This window comes from Nicotiana tabacum, chromosome 9, assembly GCF_000715075.1.
Source record: "Nicotiana tabacum cultivar K326 chromosome 9, ASM71507v2, whole genome shotgun sequence".
In the NCBI taxonomy this organism is placed as follows: domain Eukaryota; kingdom Viridiplantae; phylum Streptophyta; class Magnoliopsida; order Solanales; family Solanaceae; genus Nicotiana; species Nicotiana tabacum.
In genome coordinates this window covers 1,925,657-1,936,551 of record NC_134088.1, presented here as the reverse complement: position 1 = coordinate 1,936,551, position 10,895 = coordinate 1,925,657, and the positions used below count along the sequence as shown (strand labels likewise).

Here is a 10,895-nt window from a genome sequence, read left to right as displayed (position 1 = left end):
GCATCGGCTGAAATATCGCCAAATCCTACATTTCATGGGCTGAAAGATCGCCACCTTCTGCATTTCATGGGTTGAAAGATCGCCAAATTGTCCAAACGCGTCATTGTTCGGAGGCACCATTTGCATAGCCCGAGAATGCCATGCCATGGCCTGAGGACCCCATTTTGTTTTTTGCATATCATTATTCAAAGGCATCATAGTTCGGAGGCATCATCTACATGGCCCGAGAACATCATTTCATGTCCTGCAAATTTTTATTTACGCTCTTCATAGCCCGGGAAGTCATGGTCCAAGGACGTCATCCTAACCGTCCAAAGACAGCATTCATGGTTCAATGGGAATTTGCATCACGTTTAAATTTATGCACAATATATGTTCGTATTGCTCATTTTCAGGTAAATCGGTTAGCAACGACCGTCTCATCAGGAGCGATTTCGCTCCGGTTCCCGCAGCCTATCGATTTTCAGAAACCTCTCTCAATCTAAACATCGCGTTCGTCCGTTTCAAATTTCCATCGGCATATCCCGTCGATGGATCCTGAACTACACATGGCCTGATTCCTGTAAGACCAGGGATATGTAGGCAGCTCAGGAACCAGATCTCGGTCAAAACTTTTCAGATCGTTTCTTTCGGTCAAAATTGGCCATCATATCTTTACCCGACAACTCTTTCATCCTCCTCGGGTAAAGAGGGGCAGCTGTTGATACCCAATTTTCCCTATGTATTTCTATACAAAATACTTTCAAAATAGCATGTACATGCATATATAAGCATGCCCCAAGAGTTTTGGTATTTTCGTAACTCTTAAAGATTTTTAAAATCAATTTATTGTCTATTTTAGCAGTACGAAATCCATAATTATTTCCAAAATCATCAATTTTGGTGAATAACTTATTTTATCCTCATATTTACACCAAAATATAATTAAGGTAATTTTTGCATATTTTACAAATTTATTTGGCATTTTTAAAGCTAAATTGTATGTAATTGCAATTATACCCTAATTTATGATTTACAACATTTTATAATTATAAAATTACTTCCAGCATTTTTAATTTAATATTTGTATATTATTTATTAATTTAGTACCTTCAATTGGTTTCAGAAAAAAACTTTTACTATTTTTAATAAAATAAAATGGGAAAAATGGCTATTTAAAATTTAGCCCCAATTACATTTCAATTACAATCCAATTTGCATCCCAATCCCAACCCCCAAATCAATTTCAACCCAATTAGCTGATCCAATTGCCAAACCCGCCCGTTTCTTTTTTTAAAATATCTGAGTCATTGATCATTTTTTATCAACGGCCCAGATCTCTTCTTTCCTTTTTAATTCCAAACGACCCCTAAACCCTACCCCATTCTTTCAGAAGCGCCGCCTCTAACTCCTCTCTTCTCTCAAATGCTCTCGATCTCTCTCGAAACCCTAATCGCTCTCTGCCACCTCCAACTCCAAATCCACCGGAATCTATGGCTGTTCTGACCATGGACGACCTATACTCACCCCCTACTACTCTCACGTGCTTGATACCTAAAGTTTCAAGGCCATACTTCAAGGGTCTTTGCCCAGACCTTCGTCGATTTGAGGTTTTCAGCCATCTCCGGCGTGTCTTAGCCTCCTAAGCCTGATTCCGACCTTATCGACTCTAGATCTGATCTTGTTTCTTCCAAGCCTTTCTCATTTCTAGGGTTCTCAGAAACCCTAGCCTATTCGAGGTTATTTTTCATTTATTTGTTTAGATCTGTGCTTGATTTGTGCCATATTTGATGTTTTATGCGTTTTCCCCAAATTAACTTTTCCAAATCTTTTGATTTCAAACTAGGGTTTCTGAGTCTGTTTGTAATATTTTGTTCGATTCATCTGCTTATCATCTCTAAGTTTGACTGGTGTTGAAAACCTAATTTTTGGAGATTTGTTTGAGTTTTCGAGTCTATCTGTTTGATTTACTTCGTTTACACCAAATTAGTATTGAAAACCCTAATTTTTTGGGGTTTTATTTGAGATTCTGAGACTGTTTATTTGTTTCACTTGCTTATCGCCTCTAAACTCTATTGATTTCGAAAAACCTAGTTCTTTGGGGTCTGTTCGAGTTCTTGAGTTTGTTTGTGCAACTCGCCTGTTTGAAATTGCTCTGTTTGATTCCTTTACTTCAGCATCTCGTTTTCTTTATGTGATTCCTTTGTTCTTAGTTCTTGCTATTTGTCAAACTCGACTATGTTTTCAGAAAGGTTTTCACCTAACTTTTGCATGCTTCTGATATTTTCTCTATTACTAAGCCAATGAAATTTGACCTACGTGACTATCACGCTATTACTGTATGTTGTTTCTTTTTGCCATAGATTGGCCTCACATGTCTATTACTTGTGCACTTCATTTATATATTGAGTCCCTTCTGTGATTGATTTTCAAACTCGTGATTGATTTTCAAAACTTTTCCTTATGAAATTCTGATTTTTTACTCGTCCGTTAAGGGTTAATTGATTCTCTCTCTTTGTTTGGCCTTACCAGATCCTTTCCGAAAATAAGTACACTCCTGTATTTAGACTTAATCCCTTACTATATGGTTTTACTGCTCCTATTATGGAAACAATCATTCTGCTTACAAATTGATCTTCTTTCCTTATGTTAATCCGGTTAATGTCCGTTGAGCAGTAATCCCTTGATTAAAGGGAAAAACCTATGTTAATTAATTTTGGCTGTGATTATTTCCATGTTTGTGTTGAAACCTTATTTGTTACCTTGTTTTCTACTCATTTTCAAAGCTATAAACACATGTACCTTTTTCTCTTTCAAGAACAAGTTCTAACAGAACAAGTCACTACTTCTCTCAAATACACTTAGAATTTCTTAAACATTCGAGTTCTCTGAACTCACAAGCTTAAAGCTTTCTTCTCTGATTGTGGCTTGGCTGAAAGAAATCCTGCTTTTCTCTTTGCTTACTTTTTCTGCAACTGGTATGTCTCTTCTTGTTTAAATTCTGTCTCTCTCTTATGTGTTTATGCTTCAGTCTTCTCTTTGTTTATTTTATTGCTTTTTGCAAGTCTGTTTATTCCTGCTCCTATATGAATCCCTATCCCTAAACCCTTTGTATGTTGAGTTATGGTTCAGAAAACATGACAACACTTGATATTGTTGTTCATGTATATGGACTGGACTCCCTGAGTCCTAAACTCTTTCAATTCCCATTCCCCTTTCCCTTTATGTGTATTCTGAGCCTAAGACTTTGGTCTGGCAGTGTCCTAATCACTGTCCAGACCATAGTACTGACCTTCAATAGGTCTGTGCTCTTCTTTGTTGGCTGAACAGGCCTGGTCAGGGGTGTGCCAGCCTATCTTATGGCTAGGCATGACCACCAGCCTGCCATGTCACTCCCTAACCCCCCTCTTGCACTTACACTCATTCTTAGAAACTAAGTTCTGCCCCTCTCTTGTGAGCCTTGCCTTGGGACCTCCTGAACTCCCTCTGAACTTGGACACCTGAGGGTTGGCCCTTCCATACTGCACTATAACTCTTTCTAATTAATATATTGGGTGTAAGCACTGCCTGGAGTTATTGAAACTCCTTGGATCTCTGAAACACCTTAGATAAGAAAAAGCTTTGAAAATCTGGATCTCGGAAGTGGTTCAATCTCATATTGTTAGATACTAAGTCTGAATTAGGCTGCTCGGATGTAGCTGTAATTTCTGATGTATTTTTATTTCTGTCTTATTTTTCTGGTTTGTAATAATTTGTATAAACTCGGGGATCTAGTGAAAAAGGGAGGAGATTTACTTTTATGCACAAAAGGGTAGAAACCATGCTATATGACTTTTACTGTTAATCTATGCAATCTCACAAGTAGAAACCATGCCTATAGGATCTAACTTTCTGATTTCTGCAACTATGCATATAGATACCATGCCTATAGGGATTTGCATTTCTGCATTTATAATGACATTAGGCAAACTGTTAGGATTAATGATAAATCAGCATATAGATATCATGTTTATAAGGTTGTTAACATTTGAAAGGTATTAAAATCAGTAACTCGTAAAGATCATACCTATAGGAACTTCAAATCAGAATTGTTTCACTCGTCTAGAACAGTACTGACCCTTTTTGCTAAAACAAGCGACTTTCTGCACGTTTTCTGAACCCTTAAAACTTTTCTTGCAACCAAATAAGTGCATCTTTTTCCTTCTTGATAAATATTCTCAAACCAGTGCATATTTTCTGAAAACTTACTGCTTTCCTGATAATTTGACAAACTATTTTTTCCAAATCAATCTGAATTCACTTCTTTATACTTATCTGATAAACCTTTTGAATCAGTCTGCAATTCAGTTCTTTTGTTAAAACTCGACAACTCTTTTTCTTAAACAAGTATGTTTTCTGAAACTCGTTTTAAACCATTTTCTATGTATTAAGTCTGCAATCTTTTCTGAAACTTATCTTATTCTGCAACTCCTTTACAATCAGTAGTTCTGTCCCACACTTAAGGTAAAGTTGACTAATTAAAGTGGCTCAGTCTTTGACAACCGCATTCGAGTGAGCCTAATGCGGACTTCCTGTCTAAAAGTACGTGTTGAATCAGTCCGCTTATCACTTTAATTTTTTAAAGACCAAACCAGTACATGCAAGACATGCTAAACTCTATGGCTTATCTGATTTAAGGAGGTTTACTTAGCCTTACTTGCTTATCTGCCTCCACTTTTACTTATATTATGTGTTTTGATTGACGCCTTAGTATTTTGTCCTTTGAAACTCTCAAAAGGCCCCAAATCCCTTTTCCTTTAGGATTAGTAGTCCTAAATGACTGATAGGATTGGGACGGGTACTAGCATGCAATAAGTAATGAAACTTTTCGCGCTTTAATACCTTAACGGGGTGGAAAGAGTAGAATATGGATATGATGACCGGTGCGCTAATATCATATGCGACCCCTCTTCTGAGGAGTGATTGCTGGATATTGCGTTGATGTGATCCATATTATCGGTAAACCTAGGACCCCTTTCCCATTTACTTGTTAATTTTTAAGTTTTCTTTTATAACTAATTTCCTAAACTCTCTACTTCTTCAACTTTTAAACTTGTTTGCAAAACTATGTGAAGCCCTTTGCTTTATTTTTCTATTTGTCTTTTTAAAGTCACAATTGTAGCATGGCCGGGAACCACACTTGTGGATCTTGAGGGGTGCCTAACACCTTTCCCTCGGGATAATTTCTAGCCCTTACCCTAATCTCTGGTCTCTTCATCTCAAACTCTTCTAAAAAGTGTCCTAATGCACTATAATCATTAGGTGGCGACTCTTCAACTTCTAAACCCAATTCTCGAAAGGGAATAGAGTTGTCCTTCCAATGTCGTATACCCAATTTCGACCCGTAGAAAAAGGGGGCGTCGACAGTCAACATCTTCAGCTTATTTGTAGGCACCTTCCTTCCTTTATTTAGCATCTCAAGTGCCTCAAACTTCATGTCCTTTTATGGCCTTTAGGGGTCGTTTGGTTTGAAGACGGGTTATGCTGGGATTAGTTATCGTGGTATTATTTCTTATTGACTGTTTGATATGCTGTATTAATCTTGGGGATTGCCAATTGCACTACTTTATCTTGTGATAACTTATCCTAGGATTGCTATTTCACTGAAAAGTATAAGTTATCCCGGTACTATTTTAAATCATGGGATAACTTATCCTAGGATAAGTAACCAACAAGGGATAAGGCGGTACTAAATTTTTATCCTAGGATTATTTTTGATTTAAACTATTAAGGAGTCCGTTTGGAATATAATTTATATCGGTATAAGTTATGTCGGTATAAGTTATATTGGTATAAGCTATGATGTGATTATTGTTTATTCATTGTTTGGTACGTTGTTTAAGAATGACTATTGCATAATTTCTAAGAAGAAGGTATAAGTTATTCCGGTGCTAATTACCCCACCTTCTATAAGGTATAAGTTATCCCGGTGTTAAAATTAACACCGGGATAACTTATACCTGATTTGCTAACCAAACAGAATATTACTCTTATACCTTCTTATACCTCATACCAAACGACCCCTTAAAGTACTCAAATGACTGATTGAATATGTATTCATGATGGACATGTATTTCCATTTCGGTCATTGTAATAAGTCAGACTTTGCATGTTGAACAAATTTCTTTTTCCGTCACCTTAATAACTCATAGTTTAAGAAGGAAACGAAAACTTTTGACACATTTAAATATACGTAAAGTATGACTACTGACAATAAAATAAATAGACGATGAGATTTTTTTTTTGGTAATTAAGAAACTTTTTATTACCACTTGCAAATATTTACATGTATAATCAGAAGCAAACGTTAAGTTTGGACATATGGCCCCAAAATTAGTACATCATTTCTAAACACCTATCTTCAACTTAGCTATGGGTAAAAAATTTATATTGTAGCTCTTTCTTCAGACTGCTATGTATACTTCCTCGACAATGGACTTCATGTATAATCTGCCTTGCGATATCCCCACTTCCTCTATTTACTTGTTGAAAAATTCTGCAGTTCCTTTCAATCCATACATTATATACTACACCAACCATGCTCAACCTGTATAGTTATGCTTTAGCTCCCTTTCCAGTTACATTTCTTGTGGCCCATTCAACTTCATCTTCCCAGCTATACACTTGTCTTGTTATTCCCAACCATGTTAGTACCTTACTCCATATATCTGTGGAGTACTTGCAGGAGAAGAAGAGATGATGATGGCTCTCCAACTCTTGCTCACACAATGGACAAGTTTGCTCTACTTGTATCCCCCATTTGCTCATTCTGTCTTTGGTAGATAATCTCTCATGTAGTGCTAGATACATAATGAAGATCCATTTTGGGCACCCTTTATTGTTGCAAATCAGTCTTTTCCAGCTTACACTTTCATTTGTAAAGTCTCCTCGTAATTGATTATACATGTTGCTAATAGAATATGTTTCAGCCATCAGAACCTTTTCTATCTCTAATCCTGCTTCAGTTATATACTTTGCTGCATGTAAAATCTTCTTCATCATCCACGATGCTTATTTTGCTTCCACTGTCCAAGGCTATCTCCCTTTAGTATAGTACACATGAACCCATTTGACCCACGAACACAACTTCAAAAGACCCACTCCACTTTGACTTGAGCTTACCCGGAAACAAACGTAACTGGAAATTGAACAAGAGAACCATATCTCCAACCTTGAACTCCTTACCCCGATCATATTTGTCGTGAAGGTACTTCATTTTGTCCTTGTACAAGGACGAGCTGGAGTAGGCATGGAATCTAAACTCATCGAGCTCATTAAGTTGTTCAACCCGAAGATTTGCCGCAACATCCCATTCTAAGTTCAACTTCCTCAATGCCCACATGGCCTTGTGCTCTAATTCCACCAGAAGATTACAAGATTTCCCAAACACCAACCGATACGGTGACATACCAAACGGAGTTTTGTAAGCTATCCGATAAGCCCAAAGTGCGTCATCCAACTTTTTTGACCAATCGGTCCTATTAGCATTGATAGTTTTAGACAAGATACTCTTAATTTCTCTGTTGGAGACTTTCACTTGGCCACTAGCTTGAGGATGATAGGGGGTCGAAACCTTATGATTGACACTGTACTTAGAAAGCAACGTGTCAAAAGCCTTGTTGCAAAAGTGAGACCCCCCATCACTAATGATAGCACGAGGAGTGCCAAACCTTGTGAAGATGTTCTTTTTAAGAAATGCAACAACACTCTGGGCTTCATTATTAGGCAAAGCCACGGATTCAACCCACTTTGAGATATAATCAACCGCCACGAGAATGTAAGTATTCCCACAAGAGCTAACAAATGGACCCATGAAATCGATGCCCCAAACATCAAAGATATCCACTTCAAGAATTGTATTGAGGGACATCTAATCCCTTTTTGAAATTTCGCCCGCTCTTTGGCACTCATCACATCTCTTCACCAAATCGTCCGCATCTTTGAACAAGGCGGGCCAATAGAATCCACAAGTAAGAACCTTCGATGTGGTCCTCACCCCACCATGGTGTCCACCATAGGGTGAAGAATGGCAAGCCTCTAGTATACTCAATTGTTCTTCCTCCGGGACATATATACGAATCACACCATCCGTGCAAATCTTGAACAAGTATGGCTCATCCCAATAGAAATCCAAACTATCCTACTTGAGCTTCTACCTTTTGTTAGAAGAGAGCTCACACGGGATTATTCTGGTCACAAGGTAATTGGCAACATCGGCAAACCATGACATATCCTTCATTGACACCGCAAGGAGTTGTTCATCGGAAAATGAATCATTGATCTCAGGGCCGTCACAAGGCCTTCCCTCCTCCTCCAAACGGGATAAGTGGTCCGCCACTTTATTCTCACTACCTTTCCGGTCAATAATTTCTAGATCAAACTCTTGAAGAAGTAACACCCATCTCATCAATCTTGCCTTAGAGTCTTTCTTGGTTATCAAATACCTAAGGGTGGCATGATCGGTGTGCACTATAACTTTCGAACTTTTCCATAGCAAACACAATAGCCAATAATTCTTTCTTGGTGACTGTATAGTTTTTTTGAGCCTCATTCATGGTCTTGCTTACGTAGTACACCGGATGAAACATCTTGTTGATTCTTTGGCCCAAAACATCCCCAACCGCAACGTCACTAGCATCACACATGAGCTCAAAAGGTAAGCTCCAATTTGGTGCGGTGATGATGGGGGTAGAAGTCAATTTGAGCTTGAGTAGCTCGAATTCTTGCATACAACTCTCATCGAACAAGAACTTTGCATCTTTCTCGAGCATCTTGCACAAAGGGTATACCACTTTAGAAAAATCCTTTATGAACCTCCGATAAAAACCCGCGTGCCCAAGGAAACTCATCACCCCTTTGACAGAAGTAGGGGGAAGACTCGAAATAACCTCAATCTTGGCCTTCTCAACTTTAATTCCTCGCTTTGAGATCTTGTGACCCAACACTATACCTTCTTCCACCATAAAATGACATTTTTCCCAATTGAGAACAAGGTTGGTGTCTTCACATCGGGCCAACACTCTATCCAAGTTTACCAAGCACTCCTCAAAAGAATCCCCAACCACGCTAAAATCATCCATGAAGACCTCCAAGATATCCTCCACCATGTCGGTGAAAATAGCCATCATGCAACGTTGGAAGGTTGCCAGAGCATTACATAATCCAAATGGCATTCTAGAGAAAGCAAATGTGCCATAAGGACATGTAAAAGTGGTCTTCTCTTGGTCCTCCGGGGCAATTAGAATTTGATTGTACCCCGAGTAACCATCCAGAAAGCAATAGAAAGCCCGCCCCACAAGACGATCAAGCATTTGGTCAGGGCATGGCAATGGGACATGATCTTTTCTAGTCACCTTGTTCAGCTTTCGATAATCCATACAAACTCTCCACCCGATGACCGTTCTAGCAGGAATGAGCTCATTGTTGTCATTGGTCACCACAGTCATACCACCCTTTTTCGGCACACATTGCACCGGAGAAGTCCACGAACTATCAGAAAAAGGATAAACCACCCCAGCATCTAGCCACTTGATAACCTCTTTCTTCACCACCTCTTGCATCGCCTTATTTAGTCTTCTTTGATGCTCCAAGGAAGGCTTTTCATCCTCCTCCAAGATGATTTTGTGCATGCAAAATGCGGGGCTTATTCTCCGATTATCAGCTAGAGTCCATCCGATTGCCCTTTTACGCTTTTGAAGAACCGCCAAGGTGGCCTCAACCTGCACGTTAGTAAGGGAAGAAGAAAGAATAACAGGTAAAGTAGAATTTGAACCCAAGAATTCATACCTGAGGTATGGAGGAAGTGGCTTCAACTCCAACACCGGTGGCTCCTCAATTGATAGCTTTATTGGTGGAGTTTTGCGGTTTTCAAGATCCAAAGATAGCCTCCTAGGTCATATGAATATGAACCCATACCATGTAATGCATTCACACACTCCACTCTACTAGCAACTTCATTGACATCCATATTAAGAAGCATGGCCTCAAGGGAATCTTCAACATGGATCATGGAACTTGTGTCATCCACTATCACAGCTGTGACAATGTCCACAAATGAACACGCCTCCGTGCTATTGGGTTGTCTCATTGATTTGCAAACATGGAATGCCACCTTCTCATCCACCACTCGAAAAGTTAGCTCGCCCGCTTCAACATCAACCAATACCTTCCCCATAGTTAGGAAAGGTCTACCAAGAATAATCGGCACTTCAAAGTCCACCTCATAATCCAATATGACAAAGTCGACCGGCAATATAAACTTATCCACCCGGACAAGTACATCATCAATTATGCCCAAAGGTCGCTTCATCGATCGATCCGCCATTTGAAGTCTCATTGAGGTAGGTCGAGGTTGTCCAATTCCCAAAGTTTTGAAGACCGAGTATGGCATCAAATTTATGCTAGCCCCCACGTCACAAAGGGCCTTGGCAAAATCCGCACTTCCGATAGTACAAGGGATAATAAAAGCCCCGGGATCCTCAAGCTTGGGTGCCATTGAATGCACAATGGCACTCACTTGATGAGTCATTTTAATTGTTTCACACTCCATCGACCTCTTCTTTGTTACCAAATCTTTCATGAACTTAGCATACCCCGGCATTTGCTCAAGTGCCTCCACTAAAGGCACATTGATTCTGAGGCTCTTCATCATGTCAATGAACTTTTTGAATTGATTGTCACTCTTTTGCTTTGCTAACGGTTGAGGATCAGGTGGAGGTGGCCTAGGCAAAGGTGCCTTGGCCTTTGGTACAACCGGCTCGGGCATGTCAATCACGTCTTCCCTAGACGGGTTCACGACATCTTGAGTCTCTACCTCGGTTTCATCATCAATATCAATCCGCACATCATTATTCACATTTTGATTAACCACATCATCA

The 10,895-nt window shown here is 39.2% G+C and overlaps 1 protein-coding gene across 1 annotated transcript; it reads right to left on the bottom strand.

Annotated features, from left to right (window-relative positions):
* Window positions 1-6,573: 6,573 nt before the first annotated feature.
* Window positions 6,574-7,017, bottom strand: LOC142164324 (uncharacterized). Its single transcript, XM_075222311.1, has one exon. It carries the CDS (start codon window positions 7,015-7,017, stop codon window positions 6,574-6,576), a length of 444 nt encoding a protein of 147 aa, XP_075078412.1.
* Window positions 7,018-10,895: the final 3,878 nt, after the last annotated feature.